Source organism: Oncorhynchus nerka, linkage group LG5, assembly GCF_034236695.1.
Source record: "Oncorhynchus nerka isolate Pitt River linkage group LG5, Oner_Uvic_2.0, whole genome shotgun sequence".
Lineage (NCBI taxonomy): Eukaryota > Metazoa > Chordata > Actinopteri > Salmoniformes > Salmonidae > Oncorhynchus > Oncorhynchus nerka.
The window spans coordinates 6,777,236-6,800,623 of NC_088400.1; the positions used below are offsets into that span (position 1 = coordinate 6,777,236).

Here is a 23,388-nt window from a genome sequence, read left to right on the forward strand (position 1 = left end):
CACTACTTGGTTGTTGTTGTCCTATACAGACTGGTTCTTAGTGCAGTATCTGACCACTACTTGGTTGTTGTTGTCCTATACAGACTGGTTCTTAGTGCAGTATCTGACCACTACTTGGTTGTTGTTGTCCTATACAGACTGGTTCTTAGTGCAGTATCTGACCACTACTTGGTTGTTGTTGTCCTATACAGACTGGTTCTTAGTGCAGTATCTGACCACTACTTGGTTGTTGTTGTCCTATACAGACTGGTTCTTAGTGCAGTATCTGACCACTACTTGGTTGTTGTTGTCCTATACAGACTGGTTCTTAGTGCAGTATCTGACCACTACTTGGTTGTTGTTGTCCTATACAGACTGGTTCTTAGTGCAGTATCTGACCACTACTTGGTTGTTGTTGTCCTATACAGACTGGTTCTTAGTGCAGTATCTGACCACTACTTGGTTGTTGTTGTCCTATACAGACTGGTTCTTAGTGCAGTATCTGACCACTACTTGGTTGTTGTTGTCCTATACAGACTGGTTCTTAGTGCAGTATCTGACCACTACTTGTTGTTGTTGTCCTATACAGACTGGTTCTTAGTGCAGTATCTGACCACTACTTGGTTGTTGTACAGACTGGTCCTTAGTGCAGTATCTGACCACTACTTGGTTGATGTTGTCCTATACAGACTGGTTCTTAGTGCAGTCTCTGACCACTACTTGGTTGTTGTTGTCCTATACAGACTGGTTCTTAGTGCAGTATCTGACCAGACTATCTGACCACTACTTGGTTGTTGTTGTCCTATACAGACTGGTCCTTAGTGCAGTATCTGACCACTACTTGGTTGATGTTGTCCTATACAGACTGGTTCTTAGTGCAGTCTCTGACCACTACTTGGTTGTTGTTGTCCTATACAGACTGGTTCTTAGTGCAGTATCTGACCACTACTTGGTTGTTGTTGTCGTATACAGACTGGTTCTTAGTGCAGTATCTGACCACTACTTGGTTGATGTTGTCCTATACAGACTGGTTCTTAGTGCAGTATCTGACCACTACTTGGTTGATGTTGTCCTATACAGACTGGTTCTTAGTGCAGTATCTGACCACTACTTGGTTGATGTTGTCCTATACAGACTGGTCCTTAGTGCAGTATCTGACCACTACTTGGTTGTTGTTGTCCTATACAGACTGGTTCTTAGTGCAGTATCTGACTACTACTTGGTTGATGTTGTCCTATACAGACTGGTCCTTAGTGCAGTATCTGACCACTACTTGGTTGATGTTGTCCTATACAGACTGGTTCTTAGTGCAGTCTCTGACTACTACTTGGTTGATGTTGTCCTATACAGACTGGTTCTTAGTGCAGTATCTGACCACTACTTGGTTGTTGCTGTCCTATACAGACTGGTTCTTAGTGCAGTATCTGACCACTACTTGGTTGTTGTTGTCCTATACAGACTGGTTCTTAGTGCAGTATCTGACCACTACTTGGTTGTTGCTGTCCTATACAGACTGGTTCTTAGTGCAGTATCTGACCACTACTTGGTTGTTGTTGTCCTATACAGACTGGTTCTTAGTGCAGTCTCTGACCACTACTTGGTTGTTGTTGTCCTATACAGACTGGTTCTTAGTGCAGTATCTGACCACTACTTGGTTGTTGTCCTATACAGACTGGTCCTTAGTGCAGTATCTGACCACTACTTGGTTGTTGTTGTCCTATACAGACTGGTTCTTAGTGCAGTATCTGACCACTACTTGGTTGATGTTGTCCTATACAGACTGGTTCTTAGTGCAGTATCTGACCACTACTTGGTTGATGTTGTCCTATACAGACTGGTCCTTAGTGCAGTATCTGACCACTACTTGGTTGATATTGTCCTATACAGACTGGTTCTTAGTGCAGTATCTGACCACTACTTGGTTGATGTTGTCCTATACAGACTGGTCCTTAGTGCAGTATCTGACCACTACTTGGTTGTTGTTGTCCTATACAGACTGGTCCTTAGTGCAGTATCTGACCACTACTTGGTTGTTGTTGTCCTATACAGACTGGTTCTTAGTGCAGTATCTGACCACTACTTGGTTGTTGTTGTCCTATACAGACTGGTTCTTAGTGCAGTATCTGACCACTACTTGGTTGTTGTTGTCCTATACAGACTGGTCCTTAGTGCAGTATCTGACCACTACTTGGTTGATGTTGTCCTATACAGACTGGTTCTTAGTGCAGTCTCTGACTACTACTTGGTTGATGTTGTCCTATACAGACTGGTTCTTAGTGCAGTATCTGACCACTACTTGGTTGTTGCTGTCCTATACAGACTGGTTCTTAGTGCAGTATCTGACCACTACTTGGTTGTTGTTGTCCTATACAGACTGGTTCTTAGTGCAGTCTCTGACCACTACTTGGTTGTTGTTGTCCTATACAGACTGGTTCTTAGTGCAGTATCTGACCACTACTTGGTTGTTGTCCTATACAGACTGGTCCTTAGTGCAGTATCTGACCACTACTTGGTTGTTGTTGTCCTATACAGACTGGTTCTTAGTGCAGTATCTGACCACTACTTGGTTGATGTTGTCCTATACAGACTGGTTCTTAGTGCAGTATCTGACCACTACTTGGTTGTTGTTGTCCTATACAGACTGGTCCTTAGTGCAGTATCTGACCACTACTTGGTTGATGTTGTCCTATACAGACTGGTTCTTAGTGCAGTATCTGACCACTACTTGGTTGATGTTGTCCTATACAGACTGGTCCTTAGTGCAGTATCTGACCACTACTTGGTTGTTGTTGTCCTATACAGACTGGTCCTTAGTGCAGTATCTGACCACTACTTGGTTGTTGTTGTCCTATACAGACTGGTTCTTAGTGCAGTATCTGACCACTACTTGGTTGTTGTTGTCCTATACAGACTGGTTCTTAGTGCAGTATCTGACCACTACTTGGTTGTTGTTGTCCTATACAGACTGGTTCTTAGTGCAGTATCTGACCACTACTTGGTTGATGTTGTCCTATACAGACTGGTCCTTAGTGCAGTATCTGACCACTACTTGGTTGTTGTTGTCCTATACAGACTGGTTCTTAGTGCAGTATCTGACCACTACTTGGTTGTTGTTGTCCTATACAGACTGGTTCTTAGTGCAGTATCTGACCACTACTTGGTTGTTGTTGTCCTATACAGACTGGTTCTTAGTGCAGTATCTGACCACTACCTTGTTGATGTTGTCCTATACAGACTGGTCCTTAGTGCAGTATCTGACCACTACTTGGTTGTTGTTGTCCTATACAGACTGGTTCTTAGTGCAGTATCTGACCACTACTTGGTTGTTGTTGTCCTATACAGACTGGTTCTTAGTGCAGTATCTGACCACTACTTGGTTGTTGTTGTCCTATACAGACTGGTTCTTAGTGCAGTCTCTGACCACTACTTGGTTGTTGTTGTCCTATACAGACTGGTTCTTAGTGCAGTATCTGACCACTACTTGGTTGATGTTGTCCTATACAGACTGGTCCTTAGTGCAGTATCTGACTACTACTTGGTTGTTGCTGTCCTATACAGACTGGTCCTTAGTGCAGTATCTGACCACTACTTGGTTGTTGCTGTCCTATACAGACTGGTTCTTAGTGCAGTATCTGACCACTACTTGGTTGATGTTGTCCTATACAGACTGGTCCTTAGTGCAGTATCTGACTACTACTTGGTTGTTGCTGTCCTATACAGACTGGTCCTTAGTGCAGTATCTGACCACTACTTGGTTGTTGTTGTCCTATACAGACTGGTTCTTAGTGCAGTATCTGACTACTACTTGGTTGTTGTTGTCCTATACAGACTGGTCCTTAGTGCAGTATCTGACTACTACTTGGTTGTTGCTGTCCTATACAGACTGGTTCTTAGTGCAGTATCTGACCACTACTTGGTTGATGTTGTCCTATACAGACTGGTTCTTAGTGCAGTATCTGACCACTACCTTGTTGATGTTGTCCTATACAGACTGGTTCTTAGTGCAGTATCTGACTACTACTTGGTTGATGTTGTCCTATACAGACTGGTCCTTAGTGCAGTATCTGACCACTACTTGGTTGATGTTGTCCTATACAGACTGGTTCTTAGTAGTCTCAGACTACTTGGTTGATGTTGTCCTATACAGACTGGTTCTTAGTGCAGTATCTGACCACTACTTGGTTGTTGCTGTCCTATACAGACTGGTTCTTAGTGCAGTATCTGACCACTACTTGGTTGTTGTTGTCCTATACAGACTGGTTCTTAGTGCAGTATCTGACCACTACTTGGTTGTTGCTGTCCTATACAGACTGGTTCTTAGTGCAGTATCTGACCACTACTTGGTTGTTGTTGTCCTATACAGACTGGTTCTTAGTGCAGTCTCTGACCACTACTTGGTTGTTGTTGTCCTATACAGACTGGTTCTTAGTGCAGTATCTGACCACTACTTGGTTGTTGTCCTATACAGACTGGTCCTTAGTGCAGTATCTGACCACTACTTGGTTGTTGTTGTCCTATACAGACTGGTTCTTAGTGCAGTATCTGACCACTACTTGGTTGTTGTTGTCCTATACAGACTGGTTCTTAGTGCAGTATCTGACCACTACTTGGTTGATGTTGTCCTATACAGACTGGTCCTTAGTGCAGTATCTGACCACTACTTGGTTGTTGTTGTCCTATACAGACTGGTCCTTAGTGCAGTATCTGACCACTACTTGGTTGTTGTTGTCCTATACAGACTGGTTCTTAGTGCAGTATCTGACCACTACTTGGTTGTTGTTGTCCTATACAGACTGGTTCTTAGTGCAGTATCTGACCACTACTTGGTTGATGTTGTCCTATACAGACTGGTCCTTAGTGCAGTATCTGACCACTACTTGGTTGTTGTTGTCCTATACAGACTGGTTCTTAGTGCAGTATCTGACCACTACTTGGTTGTTGTTGTCCTATACAGACTGGTTCTTAGTGCAGTATCTGACCACTACTTGGTTGTTGTTGTCCTATACAGACTGGTTCTTAGTGCAGTATCTGACCACTACCTTGTTGATGTTGTCCTATACAGACTGGTCCTTAGTGCAGTATCTGACCACTACTTGGTTGTTGTTGTCCTATACAGACTGGTTCTTAGTGCAGTATCTGACCACTACTTGGTTGTTGTTGTCCTATACAGACTGGTTCTTAGTGCAGTATCTGACCACTACTTGGTTGTTGTTGTCCTATACAGACTGGTTCTTAGTGCAGTATCTGACCACTACTTGGTTGTTGTTGTCCTATACAGACTGGTTCTTAGTGCAGTATCTGACCACTACTTGGTTGTTGTTGTCCTATACAGACTGGTTCTTAGTGCAGTATCTGACTACTACTTGGTTGTTGTTGTCCTATACAGACTGGTCCTTAGTGCAGTATCTGACTACTACTTGGTTGTTGCTGTCCTATACAGACTGGTTCTTAGTGCAGTATCTGACCACTACTTGGTTGATGTTGTCCTATACAGACTGGTCCTTAGTGCAGTATCTGACTACTACTTGGTTGTTGCTGTCCTATACAGACTGGTCCTTAGTGCAGTATCTGACCACTACTTGGTTGTTGTTGTCCTATACAGACTGGTTCTTAGTGCAGTATCTGACCACTACTTGGTTGATGTTGTCCTATACAGACTGGTTCTTAGTGCAGTATCTGACCACTACCTTGTTGATGTTGTCCTATACAGACTGGTTCTTAGTGCAGTATCTGACTACTACTTGGTTGATGTTGTCCTATACAGACTGGTCCTTAGTGCAGTATCTGACCACTACTTGGTTGATGTTGTCCTATACAGACTGGTTCTTAGTGCAGTCTCTGACTACTACTTGGTTGATGTTGTCCTATACAGACTGGTTCTTAGTGCAGTATCTGACCACTACTTGGTTGTTGCTGTCCTATACAGACTGGTTCTTAGTGCAGTATCTGACCACTACTTGGTTGTTGTTGTCCTATACAGACTGGTTCTTAGTGCAGTATCTGACCACTACTTGGTTGTTGCTGTCCTATACAGACTGGTTCTTAGTGCAGTATCTGACCACTACTTGGTTGTTGTTGTCCTATACAGACTGGTTCTTAGTGCAGTCTCTGACCACTACTTGGTTGTTGTTGTCCTATACAGACTGGTTCTTAGTGCAGTATCTGACCACTACTTGGTTGTTGTCCTATACAGACTGGTCCTTAGTGCAGTATCTGACCACTACTTGGTTGTTGTTGTCCTATACAGACTGGTTCTTAGTGCAGTATCTGACCACTACTTGGTTGATGTTGTCCTATACAGACTGGTTCTTAGTGCAGTATCTGACCACTACTTGGTTGATGTTGTCCTATACAGACTGGTCCTTAGTGCAGTATCTGACCACTACTTGGTTGATGTTGTCCTATACAGACTGGTTCTTAGTGCAGTATCTGACCACTACTTGGTTGTTGTTGTCCTATACAGACTGGTCCTTAGTGCAGTATCTGACCACTACTTGGTTGTTGTTGTCCTATACAGACTGGTCCTTAGTGCAGTATCTGACCACTACTTGGTTGTTGTTGTCCTATACAGACTGGTTCTTAGTGCAGTATCTGACCACTACTTGGTTGTTGTTGTCCTATACAGACTGGTTCTTAGTGCAGTATCTGACCACTACTTGGTTGTTGTTGTCCTATACAGACTGGTCCTTAGTGCAGTATCTGACCACTACTTGGTTGATGTTGTCCTATACAGACTGGTTCTTAGTGCAGTATCTGACCACTACTTGGTTGATGTTGTCCTATACAGACTGGTTCTTAGTGCAGTATCTGACCACTACTTGGTTGTTGCTGTCCTATACAGACTGGTTCTTAGTGCAGTATCTGACCACTACTTGGTTGTTGTTGTCCTATACAGACTGGTTCTTAGTGCAGTATCTGACCACTACTTGGTTGTTGTTGTCCTATACAGACTGGTTCTTAGTGCAGTATCTGACCACTACTTGGTTGTTGTCCTATACAGACTGGTCCTTAGTGCAGTATCTGACCACTACTTGGTTGTTGTTGTCCTATACAGACTGGTTCTTAGTGCAGTATCTGACCACTACTTGGTTGTTGTTGTCCTATACAGACTGGTTCTTAGTGCAGTATCTGACCACTACTTGGTTGATGTTGTCCTATACAGACTGGTCCTTAGTGCAGTATCTGACCACTACTTGGTTGTTGTTGTCCTATACAGACTGGTTCTTAGTGCAGTATCTGACCACTACTTGGTTGATGTTGTCCTATACAGACTGGTCCTTAGTGCAGTATCTGACCACTACTTGGTTGTTGTTGTCCTATACAGACTGGTCCTTAGTGCAGTATCTGACCACTACTTGGTTGTTGTTGTCCTATACAGACTGGTTCTTAGTGCAGTATCTGACCACTACTTGGTTGTTGTTGTCCTATACAGACTGGTTCTTAGTGCAGTATCTGACCACTACTTGGTTGTTGTTGTCCTATACAGACTGGTTCTTAGTGCAGTATCTGACCACTACTTGGTTGATGTTGTCCTATACAGACTGGTCCTTAGTGCAGTATCTGACCACTACTTGGTTGTTGTTGTCCTATACAGACTGGTTCTTAGTGCAGTATCTGACCACTACTTGGTTGTTGTTGTCCTATACAGACTGGTTCTTAGTGCAGTATCTGACCACTACTTGGTTGTTGTTGTCCTATACAGACTGGTTCTTAGTGCAGTATCTGACCACTACCTTGTTGATGTTGTCCTATACAGACTGGTCCTTAGTGCAGTATCTGACCACTACTTGGTTGTTGTTGTCCTATACAGACTGGTTCTTAGTGCAGTATCTGACCACTACTTGGTTGTTGTTGTCCTATACAGACTGGTTCTTAGTGCAGTATCTGACCACTACTTGGTTGTTGTTGTCCTATACAGACTGGTTCTTAGTGCAGTCTCTGACCACTACTTGGTTGTTGTTGTCCTATACAGACTGGTTCTTAGTGCAGTATCTGACCACTACTTGGTTGATGTTGTCCTATACAGACTGGTCCTTAGTGCAGTATCTGACTACTACTTGGTTGTTGCTGTCCTATACAGACTGGTCCTTAGTGCAGTATCTGACTACTACTTGGTTGTTGCTGTCCTATACAGACTGGTTCTTAGTGCAGTATCTGACCACTACTTGGTTGATGTTGTCCTATACAGACTGGTCCTTAGTGCAGTATCTGACTACTACTTGGTTGTTGCTGTCCTATACAGACTGGTCCTTAGTGCAGTATCTGACCACTACTTGGTTGTTGTTGTCCTATACAGACTGGTTCTTAGTGCAGTATCTGACCACTACTTGGTTGTTGTTGTCCTATACAGACTGGTCCTTAGTGCAGTATCTGACCACTACTTGGTTGATGTTGTCCTATACAGACTGGTTCTTAGTGCAGTCTCTGACTACTACTTGGTTGATGTTGTCCTATACAGACTGGTTCTTAGTGCAGTATCTGACCACTACTTGGTTGTTGTTGTCCTATACAGACTGGTTCTTAGTGCAGTATCTGACCACTACTTGGTTGATGTTGTCCTATACAGACTGGTTCTTAGTGCAGTATCTGACCACTACTTGGTTGATGTTGTCCTATACAGACTGGTCCTTAGTGCAGTATCTGACCACTACTTGGTTGTTGTTGTCCTATACAGACTGGTTCTTAGTGCAGTATCTGACCACTACTTGGTTGATGTTGTCCTATACAGACTGGTCCTTAGTGCAGTATCTGACCACTACTTGGTTGTTGTTGTCCTATACAGACTGGTCCTTAGTGCAGTATCTGACCACTACTTGGTTGTTGTTGTCCTATACAGACTGGTTCTTAGTGCAGTATCTGACCACTACTTGGTTGTTGTTGTCCTATACAGACTGGTTCTTAGTGCAGTATCTGACCACTACTTGGTTGTTGTTGTCCTATACAGACTGGTTCTTAGTGCAGTATCTGACCACTACTTGGTTGATGTTGTCCTATACAGACTGGTCCTTAGTGCAGTATCTGACCACTACTTGGTTGTTGTTGTCCTATACAGACTGGTTCTTAGTGCAGTATCTGACCACTACTTGGTTGTTGTTGTCCTATACAGACTGGTTCTTAGTGCAGTATCTGACCACTACTTGGTTGTTGTTGTCCTATACAGACTGGTTCTTAGTGCAGTATCTGACCACTACCTTGTTGATGTTGTCCTATACAGACTGGTCCTTAGTGCAGTATCTGACCACTACTTGGTTGTTGTTGTCCTATACAGACTGGTTCTTAGTGCAGTATCTGACCACTACTTGGTTGTTGTTGTCCTATACAGACTGGTTCTTAGTGCAGTATCTGACCACTACTTGGTTGTTGTTGTCCTATACAGACTGGTTCTTAGTGCAGTATCTGACCACTACTTGGTTGTTGTTGTCCTATACAGACTGGTTCTTAGTGCAGTATCTGACCACTACTTGGTTGTTGTTGTCCTATACAGACTGGTTCTTAGTGCAGTATCTGACTACTACTTGGTTGTTGTTGTCCTATACAGACTGGTCCTTAGTGCAGTATCTGACTACTACTTGGTTGTTGCTGTCCTATACAGACTGGTTCTTAGTGCAGTATCTGACCACTACTTGGTTGATGTTGTCCTATACAGACTGGTCCTTAGTGCAGTATCTGACTACTACTTGGTTGTTGTTGTCCTATACAGACTGGTCCTTAGTGCAGTATCTGACCACTACTTGGTTGTTGTTGTACAGACTGGTTAGTGCAGTATCTGACCACTACTTGGTTGTTGTTGTCCTATACAGACTGGTCCTTAGTGCAGTATCTGACCACTACTTGGTTGTTGTTGTCCTATACAGACTGGTTCTTAGTGCAGTATCTGACCACTACTTGGTTGTTGCTGTCCTATACAGACTGGTTCTTAGTGCAGTATCTGACCACTACTTGGTTGTTGTTGTCCTATACAGACTGGTCCTTAGTGCAGTATCTGACCACTACTTGGTTGTTGTTGTCCTATACAGACTGGTCCTTAGTGCAGTATCTGACCACTACTTGGTTGATGTTGTCCTATACAGACTGGTTCTTAGTGCAGTATCTGACCACTACTTGGTTGTTGTTGTCCTATACAGACTGGTCCTTAGTGCAGTATCTGACCACTACTTGGTTGATGTTGTCCTATACAGACTGGTTCTTAGTGCAGTATCTGACCACTACTTGGTTGTTGTTGTCCTATACAGACTGGTTCTTAGTGCAGTATCTGACCACTACTTGGTTGTTGCTGTCCTATACAGACTGGTTCTTAGTGCAGTATCTGACCACTACTTGGTTGTTGTTGTCCTATACAGACTGGTCCTTAGTGCAGTATCTGACCACTACTTGGTTGTTGTTGTCCTATACAGACTGGTTCTTAGTGCAGTATCTGACCACTACTTGGTTGTTGTTGTCCTATACAGACTGGTTCTTAGTGCAGTATCTGACCACTACTTGGTTGATGTTGTCCTATACAGACTGGTTCTTAGTGCAGTATCTGACCACTACTTGGTTGATGTTGTCCTATACAGACTGGTTCTTAGTGCAGTATCTGACCACTACTTGGTTGATGTTGACTGTCCTTAGTGCAGTATACAGACTGGTTGTCTACAGACTGGTTCTTAGTGCAGTATCTGACTACTACTTGGTTGTTGTTGTCCTATACAGACTGGTCCTTAGTGCAGTATCTGACCACTACTTGGTTGTTGTTGTCCTATACAGACTGGTCCTTAGTGCAGTATCTGACCACTACTTGGTTGTTGTTGTCCTATACAGACTGGTCCTTAGTGCAGTATCTGACCACTACTTGGTTGTTGTTGTCCTATACAGACTGGTTCTTAGTGCAGTATCTGACCACTACTTGGTTGTTGTTGTCCTATACAGACTGGTTCTTAGTGCAGTATCTGACCACTACTTGGTTGTTGCTGTCCTATACAGACTGGTTCTTAGTGCAGTATCTGACCACTACTTGGTTGTTGTTGTCCTATACAGACTGGTCCTTAGTGCAGTATCTGACCACTACTTGGTTGTTGTTGTCCTATACAGACTGGTTCTTAGTGCAGTATCTGACCACTACTTGGTTGTTGTTGTCCTATACAGACTGGTTCTTAGTGCAGTATCTGACCACTACTTGGTTGATGTTGTCCTATACAGACTGGTTCTTAGTGCAGTATCTGACCACTACTTGGTTGATGTTGTCCTATACAGACTGGTTCTTAGTGCAGTATCTGACCACTACTTGGTTGATGTTGTCCTATACAGACTGGTTCTTAGTGCAGTATCTGACCACTACTTGGTTGTTGTTGTCCTATACAGACTGGTTCTTAGTGCAGTATCTGACTACTACTTGGTTGTTGTTGTCCTATACAGACTGGTCCTTAGTGCAGTATCTGACCACTACTTGGTTGTTGTTGTCCTATACAGACTGGTCCTTAGTGCAGTATCTGACCACTACTTGGTTGTTGTTGTCCTATACAGACTGGTCCTTAGTGCAGTATCTGACCACTACTTGGTTGTTGTTGTCCTATACAGACTGGTTCTTAGTGCAGTATCTGACTACTACCTTGTTGATGTTGTCCTATACAGACTGGTTCTTAGTGCAGTATCTGACTACTACCTTGTTGATGTTGTCCTATACAGACTGGTTCTTAGTGCAGTATCTGACCACTACTTGGTTGTTGTTGTCCTATACAGACTGGTTCTTAGTGCAGTATCTGACCACTACTTGGTTGTTGTTGTCCTATACAGACTGGTCCTTAGTGCAGTATCTGACTACTACCTTGTTCATGTTGTCCTATACAGACTGGTTCTTAGTGCAGTATCTGACCACTACTTGGTTGTTGTTGTCCTATACAGACTGGTCCTTAGTGCAGTATCTGACCACTACTTGGTTGTTGTTGTCCTATACAGACTGGTTCTTAGTGCAGTATCTGACCACTACTTGGTTGTTGTTGTCCTATACAGACTGGTTCTTAGTGCAGTATCTGACCACTACTTGGTTGTTGTTGTCCTATACAGACTGGTTCTTAGTGCAGTATCTGACTACTACCTTGTTGATGTTGTCCTATACAGACTGGTCCTTAGTGCAGTCTCTGACTACTACTTGGTTGTTGTTGTCCTATACAGACTGGTCCTTAGTGCAGTATCTGACCACTACTTGGTTGATGTTGTCCTATACAGACTGGTCCTTAGTGCAGTATCTGACTACTACTTGGTTGTTGCTGTCCTATACAGACTGGTCCTTAGTGCAGTCTCTGACTACTACCTTGTTGATGTTGTCCTATACAGACTGGTTCTTAGTGCAGTATCTGACTACTACCTTGTTGATGTTGTCCTATACAGACTGGTCCTTAGTGCAGTATCTGACTACTACCTTGTTGATGTTGTCCTATACAGACTGGTCCTTAGTGCAGTATCTGACTACTACCTTGTTGATGTTGTCCTATACAGACTGGTTCTTAGTGCAGTCTCTCACCACTACCCTGTTGATGTTGTCCCATACAGATTGGTCCTCAGTGCAGTATCTGACTACTTTGCTGCCATGTTCACCAGCGATGTGAGAGAGGCCAAACAGGAGGAGATCAAGATGGAGGGGGTGGATCCAGAAGCTTTGAGATCTCTGGTCCACTTTGCCTACACTGGTGAGTACTCCGCAACACTCATTTATGTATCTAAATGGCACCCTATTTCCTATGTAGTGCACTACTTTTGACCAGGGACCGTATCCGGAATGGCACCCTATGTCCTATGTAGTGCACTACTTTGTTTTTAGTAAATGTATTCCCCTGTGCCCAGGCCTGGTGATGTTTGTAGTACATTTATCCCCTGTGCCCCAGGCCTGGTGATGTTTTTAGTAATTGTATCCCCTGTGCCCAGGCCTGGTGATGTTTTTAGTAATTGTATCCCCTGTGCCCCAGGCCTGGTGATGTTTTTAGTAATTGTATCCCCTGTGCCCCAGGCCTGGTGATGTTTTTAGTACATTTATCCCCTGTGCCCCAGGCCTGGTGATGTTTTTAGTACATTTATCCCCCTGTGCCCCAGGTCTGGTGATGTTTTTAGTAATTGTATCCCCTGTGCCCCAGGCCTGGTGATGTTTTTAGTAATTGTATCCCCTGTGCCCCAGGCCTGGTGATGTTTTTAGTAATTGTATCCCCTGTGCCCCAGGCCTGGTGATGTTTTTAGTACATTTATCCCCTGTGCCCCAGGCCTGGTGATGTTTTTAGTACATTTATCCCCTGTGCCCCAGGCCTGGTGATGTTTTTAGTACATTTATCCCCCTGTGCCCCAGGCCTGGTGATGTTTTTAGTACATTTATCCCCCTGTGCCCCAGGCCTGGTGATGTTGTTAGTAATTGTGTCCCCTGTGCCCCAGGCCTGGTGATGTTTTTAGTAAGTGATATCCCCCTGTGCCCCAGGCCTGGTGATGTTTTTAGTAATTGTATCCCCCTGTGCCCCAGGCCTGGTGATGTTTTTAGTAAGTGATATCCCCCTGTGCCCCAGGCCTGGTGATGTTTTTAGTTATTTCCTCCCCTGTGCCCCAGGCCTGGTGATGTTTTTAGTTATTTCCTCCCCTGTGCCCCAGGCCTGGTGATGTTGTTAGTAAGTGATATCTCCCTGTGCCCCAGGCCTGGTGATGTTTTTAGTTATTTCCTCCCCTGTGCCCCAGGCCTGGTGATGTTTTTAGTTATTTCCTCCCCTGTGCCCCAGGCCTGGTGATGTTTTTAGTTATTTCCTCCCCTGTGCCCCAGGCCTGGTGATGTTTTTAGTTATTTCCTCCCCTGTGCCCCAGGCCTGGTGATGTTTTTAGTTATTTCCTCCCCTGTGCCCCAGGCCTGGTGATGTTTTTAGTTATTTCCTCCCCTGTGCCCCAGGCCTGGTGATGTTGTTAGTAAGTGATATCTCCCTGTGCCCCAGGCCTGGTGATGTTTTTAGTTATTTCCTCCCCTGTGCCCCAGGCCTGGTGATGTTTTGGGAGCTAATAATACGCTCTACTTCCATTGTTCTCTGTGACAACATATCTTGTTTAATGTTGCAGGTGTCCTTGAATTGAAGGAGGAGACCATAGAGAGTTTATTGTCTGCAGCCTGCCTTCTGCAGCTCTCACAAGTCATCGAGGTCTGCTGTAACTTCCTCATGAAACAACTCCACCCATCTAACTGCCTGGGGATACGCTCCTTCGCTGACGCCCAGGGATGCATGGATCTGCTCAACGTGGCCCACAACTACACTATGGTAGGAATCTAACCAGGTTTACACAGCCTAAACAAGTCTGTTGCTATTTGCATATTTTAATATTTTCCTTTTGGAGGTTGCGTTAGTGTAAGGGTTTTCGTCTTCCTCTTCTGACGAAGAGGAGTAGTAGGAAGGATCGGTGGACCAATGCGCAGCGTGGTAGGTGTCCATATTGTATTTATACGAATACTGAACACTTGAACAAAAACAATAAAACGACAAAACGAACAGTCCTGAACGGTGAAACAAAACACAGAACAGAAAATAATCACCCACAACTCAAAGGTGAAACCAGGCTACCTAAATATGGTTCTCAATCAGAGACAACCAGCCTACCTAAGTATGGTCTCAATCAGAGACAACGATTGACAGCTGCCTCTGATTGAGAACCATACCAGGCCAAACACAGAAATCCCAAATTATAGAAAAAGGAACATAGACTACCCACCCAACTCACGCCCTGACCAATACTAAAACAACGACATAACAAAAGAACTAAGGTCAGAACGTGACAGTTAGGTCTACATCACATTGTTAGGGTTGGATGACCATTGAATGCTTAGCTAAAATGCAAATATCCATTTAAACTTTAGGATTTTATTTAAAAAACGTTTGGTCAAGGTTAGCTATATTTTGAGACATATCATCTAACATTTTGAGAGGTAGGTTGGATTTTGAAAAATACAGCCGAGTTATTTATTTCACACATTTTCTATGGGATCAAGAAGATGCCGTATTTGCTAGATAATGTCCCCGGCCGTCCCCCGGCTGACGGAGTAAACAACTTAATGGAGATAGCTGTTATCTCCGTTATCTCCTGAAAGACATCTGCTAGGCTCTGTTTAAATAGAGCTCTGTCCAGAACAGTGAGGTTCATCTAATCACAACACTAGCACGTCCGCTTCCTGTTCAATCCCACCAATAAAGAACATGGAGGAAGCGTCCCAAATGGTACCTTATTTACTAGATAGTGCACTACCTTTGACCCGAGCCCATAGTGCACTACATAGGGAATAGGGCGTCATTTGGTACACAGACGGAGAGACACAGAGCTTCCTGTACCACTGTCCTCTGGGTTCTGAATCAACAGCTTGTTATTTTGATAAGGATATTTTTGTCGCTAGTTTACGCTGGACGGATGTTCTATGTTTTCTAGCATCCTGTTCCTTTGTGAGGGAAGTGTCATTTTTTCTCCTGTAAGTGTCCTAAACCTTGCCCTGCTGTCTTTTAGCCCTGTTGTTTTTTATCCTGTAAGTGTCCTAAACCTTGCCCTGCTGTCTTTTAGCCCTGTTGTTTTGTCTCCTGTAAGTGTCCTAAACCTTGCCCTGCTGTCTTTTAGCCCTGTTGTTTTGTCTCCTGTAAGTGTCCTAAACCTTGCCCTGCTGTCTTTTAGCCCTGTTGTTTTTTATCCTGTAAGTGTCCTAAACCTTGCCCTGCTGTCTTTTAGCCCTGTTGTTTTTTATCCTGTAAGTGTCCTAAACCTTGCCCTGCTGTCTTTTACCCCTGTTGTTTTGTCTCCTGTAAGTGTCCTAAACCTTGCCCTGTCTTTTAGCCCTGTTGTTTTGTCTCCTGTAAGTGTCCTAAACCTTGCCCTGCTATCTTTTAGCCCTGTTGTGTTTTATCCTGTAAGTGTCCTAAACCTTGCCCTGCTGTCTTTTAGCCCTGTTGTTTTGTCTCCTGTAAGTGTCCTAAACCTTGCCCTGCTGTCTTTTAGCCCTGTTGTTTTGTCTCCTGTAAGTGTCCTAAACCTTGCCCTGCTGTCTTTTAGCCCTGTTGTTTTGTCTCCTGTAAGTGTCCTAAACCTTGCCCTGCTGTCTTTTAGCCCTGTTGTTTTGTCTCCTGTAAGTGTCCTAAACCTTGCCCTGCTGTCTTTTAGCCCTGTTGTTTTGTCTCCTGTAAGTGTCCTAAACCTTGCCCTGCTGTCTTTTAGCCCTGTTGTTTTGTCTCCTGTAAGTGTCCTAAACCTTGCCCTGCTGTCTTTTAGCCTTGTTGTTAAAGTCCTCATGCTAGATTTCAGTAGGCTACTCCCAGAATTAGTCTACTTTAAAAAAACGACCAGTTCAGACTAGTCCACTTTTATTCATGCTAGCATTTCTGTTTCAAACTTAACAAACTTAACAAACCAAAGCATCTCATGCACATTTTGAATTATGATGTGGGTTTTTTTCTCGCCACAAACCTCTTCATCTTCTCATGTAATTGTGTTTCTTCACACAACTTTTGCTCTTGTTTCTCAAACAGTTACTTACTGCAGCTTTGTCTTCTTGTATAATGAATGGGTGGGTCTGAAATGGTCAAAAAGTAGTGCACTATATAGGGAATCAGGGTGCCATTTCTGAGTCACCCTTTGTTTTGAAATGTCTGGGAATCGAAGAGTCTGCAGTGTAGCGTAATTCACGTGTTCAATTTGTTGTCAGCATTCTGGCTGATGGTAATTACAAATAATGAATCTATACCAATGTCAAACAACATCGGTATAGATGTCCCTACAGTGTGTAGGAAGTACGATCTCCTCCTTCTGAATTACCAGAACAGATCGATGAAAGAGACTCATTTCATTAGGCTTATCACTGCTGAGATCCTAAACCAAGACTCATGATAGATTCTGTGAGCCAACTATAATTTGTAACGGATTAATGATCAATAGCATGCTTGTTTTTTTCCCCATAATTGCTAGGCACTTGCCCCAAAGCAAATGTTAAATGTGTCAAAATGTGTATTCTTGCCGTTGCAATAAATAGCAGCTCAGGGTTCCCTGTTATGTTGAACATTACAGAGCAGCATAAAGGGGATTTAAAATAGAATCATCTCTATAATGATATTATCCAGAGAGAGTCCTTGAAAAGGCTCGTAGAGGCAATCACACAAACCAATACTGTATATATATATATATATATATATATATATACACGTATTGCACGGGATGATGGCCAACAAATGGAAGTTGAATCTATATAAAGATGTATAGCGAGCTCCAGATTGAACATACTCTCTATTTTCTAAACTAGCCCCAATGTGACTGTTACTGTGTGTTTGACCTCATACAGACTAAGTTTAAGACCACAGTTAATCACTTGCTATGCAATGATTTTTATGAATGACATTTCTGGCAGTGTGTTGTCACTATGTTCTCGACTAGCACAGAGATCTGGCAACACGATTAGTCTGTGGTAAATGTGGAAGACACATTTCAGTTGAATGCATTCAGGTGTACAACTGACCCAGTATCCCTCTTTCCCTTCCCCTCTGTGGCTTGGCTGTCATGTTGGTCCATGTTAGCAACATTGATGTTAAAATGAGCTGTTCATTAGGTTTAAATAAGTTCACCGCACCGATTTATCCACCAATTCCTTCCTGTGTCAGTAAAATACGGAGAATCAATCAACCGAGAAACAAACGAGGCTCCGTATTGACTGTATATTGAGACAGACAGCTCAGGCCGTTTCTTAATACTGTTCTCCGAGAATGTAGAATTATACTCCCGATTTCAATATATAGAAAATGTATTTGTTGTTGTAAACAACACAGTTAAAGCATCTACTGGTAAGACGTTTACACTAGATCCACGAAACCGATTTATCGACCTAACGGACTTATTTACTCAAGGAATGACTGCCTTCTACATTCAATAAGTCATTTCATTTATTCATTGTATTTTCTATCCAGGCAGCACCTGAACATTGGATGTAAGTATTTTGTTACCCAAACGTTCAGATGGAAACGAGTCCAGCGTTTTTCACGACCGTCATCTGTAAGGTTGGGTTGCAGTATTTTGTTACCCAAACGTTCAGATGGAAACGAGTCCAGCGTTTTTCACGACTGTCATCTGTAAGGTTGGGTTGCAGTATTTTGTTACCCAAACGTTCAGATGGAAACGAGTCCAGCGTTTTTCACGACCGTCATCTGTAAGGTTGGGTTGCAGTATTTTCCCAATTTCCAGTAAGTCCTCCTCCCTGTCACATCCCTGTTTCAGGAGCACTTCATAGAGGTGATTCAGAACCAGGAGTTTCTCCTGCTTCCTACTGCTGAGATCGTCAAACTCTTGGCCAGTGACGACATAAACGTACCAGATGAGGAGACCATCTTCCAGGCTCTGATGACGTGGGTGCGGTTCGACGTTGAGCATCGCCAGCAGGACCTTGGGGTTCTCCTGGCCTACATCCGCCTGCCTCTTCTACCTCCACAGGTGGGCAGTCAGTAGGTTATCAATGACTTCATCACAAATGGTACCCTCGTCTACCTCCACAGGTGGGCAGTCAGTAGGTTATCAATGACTTCATCACAAATGGTACCCTCGTCTACCTCCACAGGTGGGAAGTCAGTAGGTTATCAATGACTTCATCACAAATGGTACCCTCGTCTACCTCCACAGGTTGGCCGTCAGTAGGTTATCAATGACTTCATCACAAATGGTACCCTCGTCTACCTCCACAGGTGGGCAGTCAGTAGGTTATCAATGACTTCATCAAAACTAGACTGGAAAAGATGGTGGACTGAACACAGCAGTGTAGCTCACCTCAAGATAAAAACATAATATTCAATATCGGTAAGTTAGACTAAATATTAGCACTTCACAATCTTGTAGGTAATAAAGTTCAATCTGGATTACAACACAAAACAAATCATAAGGCCAGATAAATACATCGATACATATTATGAAAACAACCAACACCCAAAGGTGGCGGAGAGTAAGAGAGGGGAACCTATTTCAAAACGGAAACCATGACTCTTCTACAGACACAGACGATTGAATCTTTTCACCACCGGGAATGGTAAAGGTCGAAACCGATCTGTTAAAATCAATAAATGACAAACTGGGCATACTTGAACTAGTCAGTAAGGATATAAAAGAGTTGAAGGCCTCGAGATGAGTGACGAAAAACCTGCGACATTGGAGAAAAACACAAGCAAGCTAAAAGGGACAGTCAAAAAGATTGAAACCAAAGTTAATAAACTTAAAAAGGAGAACATCGTTCTGAGAGAAGCCTTACTTGACATACAGACTAGATCCATGAGAGAGAATCTGGTACTTACAGGTATCCAAGAGAAAGAAGGAGAAGCTCCTGAATCTGTAGTTAGAGAGTTCCTCCTTACAGCGCTTCAGATCCCATGTGAAGCTATCGACAAAATCCAACTCGAAGGGGTACACCGTTTCGGTGTAATCGTTACAAAATGTGCTTTCTTTAAAAATAAAATAATGGTTAAAAGCCTGGGTGAAAGACTTGAATGATCAGTTCCCGAAGGAAATTACAGAACGGCGGTCTGTAGTTCTGTATCCAATATTCAAGGAAAATAGATTGAAAGGGGAAAGAGTAGCTCTAGTAGTCGATAAACTCTATATTGATAACCAATTCTTCAGAGACACAAAGATCTACTCTATGGCTATTCTAAAAGTTCTCATAGAGGAGGCAAATAGCGAAACACACAATACTAGCCATGGTATGAATTGTAATAATACCCAAAATATATATAGCTTTTCTATCTATCGTGAAATATAACTGATTGGAACACAGAAGCACTAATTAAACATGGAGATGAAAACACAGCTGTCAGAAGGCGCAGTATGTGAGTATGTGTGGATGTATTGAGGTGGGTATGTGTGGATGTATTGAGATGGGTATGCGTGGATGTATTGAGGTGGGTATGTGTGGATGTATTGAGGTGGGTATGTGTGGATGTATTGAGGTGGGTATGTGTGGATGTATTGAGGTGGGTATGTGTGGATGTATTGAGGTGGGTATGTGTGGATGTATTGAGGTGGATGGTGTGTGTTTTATGGTGTTTGGGAAAAGTGTGGCGTTAAGTGAGTGAGTGAGAAAGGACACGCATATATATCCCAGATCCAATGTATGTCTGTGAGCGGGGGTTGTGAAAGAGCTTTCAATGTTGTGCAGATATATTTTATAATGAATTATACATCTTTTTTTGATTTATTTATTTATTGTCCTATCATGGTGGAACTGCATTTTAAAATAAATTATAAATCTAATTTATATAATGTCCTATCGTGGGGAACTCAATTTAAAAAATAAATTATACGTCTAATGTATTTATTTATGGTCCTATCTTGATGGAACGGTCCACTACCTAAACCCTAGACACCTACCTGAACAACCCAGATACTAAGGAGAAGTCCCAATCTGTTTTATGGGCCTGCTGTAAGCTGCCTGTATGCAGCCAAAATGTGGTCAGAGACCTTCTAGAGCAGCACCGCCCCCTCATGATTCTGAGCCTGCCTGGCAGGGTTGCTCCTGCAGAGCCAGAGCCCCCTGATGGGAGAGCATAATAGCATAACCACCGGTGTGGTGCACCCACCCAGGAAGTGTCAGTGCTGGCAACACTAGCTGCAGTAATCCATGGGAAGGGGGGGGGGGGGGTCACACTCAGACATTCAGAGAGGGGGCATATTATTGTGGCCCTGGTGACACAAAATCAAAGGTCTGACTGCACGAAGATGCCAGGGAATATGGTGACTACGGGGGGACCATGTGTGGGTGTTTCAGGGGAAGGGGGTGTTTATCTGTCCTCTATCACCAAGGATGTGACTATGGTTAATCAAATCTCCCCATTTCTGCCTGTTTTTTTGCTCAGTCTTGCAGGCCTTCTCATACAGCTGCAACTGTACACGCATTTGTAAATCAAGACCTTTCTTGTGTTGGGCTCTGGGATGGTGCAACTGTTGAGAATCTGAGTCTACGGTTGTTGTGGGGGAAAGAGGTTGTGTGTGTGTGTGTGTGTGTGTGTGTGTATCCCACAACTGTTGCGAGAGAGTAAAAGATGTTAGGGACAACATAGTATGAATCACAATAATTGTTTGCAAAAACAGTAATAATTGCTTGCCATAATGTAATTCTGGTAATGTTGAGACCGGTAGGAGGTAAAAATCCTTTACATAAGATGCCTATATTACTACAAATATTAATAGCTATATTATGGAAATGAAGATAAATAGGATTTAAAAATATATATATACACACTACCGTTCAAAAGTTTGGGGCCACTTAGAAATGGTTGAATGTTGTTACTGCTTCCTGGTTGAATGTTGTTACTGCTTCCTGGTTGAATGTTGTTACTGCTTCCTGGTTAAATGTTGTTAATGCTTCCTGGTTGAATGTTGTTAATGCTTCCCGGTTGAATGTTGTTACTGCTTCCTGGTTAAATGTTGTTAATGCTTCCTGGTTGAATGTTGTTACTGCTTCCTGGTTAAATGTTGTTAATGCTTCCTGGTTGAATGTTGTTACTGCTTCCTGGTTAAATGTTGTTAATGCTTCCTGGTTGAATGTTGTTACTGCTTCCTGGTTGAATGTTGTTACTGCTTCCTGGTTGAATGTTGTTATTGCTTCCTGGTTGAATGTTGTTACTGCTTCCTGGTTGAATGTTGTTAATGCTTCCTGGTTGAATGTTGTTACTGCTTCCTGGTTGAATGTTGTTACTGCTTCCTGGTTGAATGTTGTTATTGCTTCCTGGTTGAATGTTGTTACTGCTTCCTGGTTGAATGTTGTTAATGCTTCCTGGTTAAATGTTGTTAATGCTTCCTGGTTGAATGTTGTTACTGCTTCCTGGTTGAATGTTGTTACTGCTTCCTGGTTGAATGTTGTTAATGCTTCCTGGTTGAATGTTGTTACTGCTTCCTGGTTAAATGTTGTTAATGCTTCCTGGTTGAATGTTGTTACTGCTTCCTGGTTAAATGTTGTTAATGCTTCCTGGTTGAATGTTGTTAATGCTTCCCGGTTGAATGTTGTTACTGCTTCCTGGTTAAATGTTGTTAATGCTTCCTGGTTGAATGTTGTTACTGCTTCCTGGTTAAATGTTGTTAATGCTTCCTGGTTGAATGTTGTTACTGCTTCCTGGTTAAATGTTGTTAATGCTTCCTGGTTGAATGTTGTTACTGCTTCCTGGTTGAATGTTGTTACTGCTTCCTGGTTGAATGTTGTTATTGCTTCCTGGTTGAATGTTGTTACTGCTTCCTGGTTGAATGTTGTTAATGCTTCCTGGTTGAATGTTGTTACTGCTTCCTGGTTGAATGTTGTTACTGCTTCCTGGTTGAATGTTGTTATTGCTTCCTGGTTGAATGTTGTTACTGCTTCCTGGTTGAATGTTGTTAATGCTTCCTGGTTAAATGTTGTTAATGCTTCCTGGTTGAATGTTGTTACTGCTTCCTGGTTGAATGTTGTTACTGCTTCCTGGTTTGTTAATGCTTCCTGGTTGAATGTTGTTACTGCTTCCTGGTTAAATGTTGTTAATGCTTCCTGGTTGAATGTTGTTACTGCTTCCTGGTTAAATGTTGTTAATGCTTCCTGGTTGAATGTTGTTACTGCTTCCTGGTTGAATGTTGTTACTGCTTCCTGGTTGAATGCTGTTAATGCTTCCTGGTTGAATGTTGTTACTGCTTCCTGGTTGAATGTTGTTAATGCTTCCTGGTTGAATGTTGTTACTGCTTCCTGGTTGAATGTTGTTACTGCTTCCTGGTTGAATGTTGTTAATGCTTCCTGGTTAAATGTTGTTAATGCTTCCTGGTTAAATGTTGTTACTGCTTCCTGGTTAAATGTTGTTACTGCTTCCTGGTTAAATGTTGTTAATGCTTCCTGGTTGAAAGACATGCATTTAGCTTATACAATGTAATAATTAAAAATATATGTATTTTTTTTCTTGTTGTGTTGTTTCCTGCGTGTTTTTATGCTGCACTCACCATTGTCCTTTGGGGATAATAAAGGTTTACTGAACTGAACTCCCGTTTAATTCCAGCTCCTAGCTGACCTGGAGAACAACACCATGTTCTCAGATGACCTGGAATGCCAGAAGCTTCTAATGGAAGCCATGAAGTACCATCTGCTGCCAGAGCGTCGCCTCATGTTCCAGAGCCCCAGGACCAAACCCAGGAAGTCCACTGTAGGAGTACTCTACGCTGTGGGAGGCATGGACGCTACCAAGGGTTAGACCTACACTGCATTCCCTACTCCCTAATGTATATAGTGCACTAGGCCCATAGGGCTCCGGTCAAAAGAAGCGCCCTATATAGGGGTTTGCGTCCCAAATGGTACCCTACTCCCTATAGAGTGCACTACTTCTGACTAAAGCCCGATGTAGTGAATAGGGTGCCATTTCAGGTGCATCGGTAGTCTTGTTGGAGTTTGCCCCAGTGTGAGACATAAAG

General features: G+C 42.9%; 1 protein-coding gene across 4 annotated transcripts in view; it reads left to right on the forward strand.

Moving 5' to 3' along the window:
* Positions 1 to 23,388, forward strand: part of LOC115127145 (kelch-like protein 4) — a 95,090-nt gene that overhangs the window by 59,705 nt on the left and 11,997 nt on the right. For 3 of the 4 annotated variants that reach the window (XM_065018302.1, XM_065018303.1, XM_065018300.1), the window contains 4 exons: positions 12,508 to 12,644; positions 14,038 to 14,234; positions 18,208 to 18,420; positions 22,980 to 23,166. In XM_065018302.1, coding sequence (XP_064874374.1) covers positions 12,508 to 12,644; positions 14,038 to 14,234; positions 18,208 to 18,420; positions 22,980 to 23,166 — 734 coding nt within the window. The remainder of the gene's footprint in view (positions 1 to 12,507; positions 12,645 to 14,037; positions 14,235 to 18,207; positions 18,421 to 22,979; positions 23,167 to 23,388) is intronic. The other variant, XM_065018301.1, reaches the window with a different exon arrangement.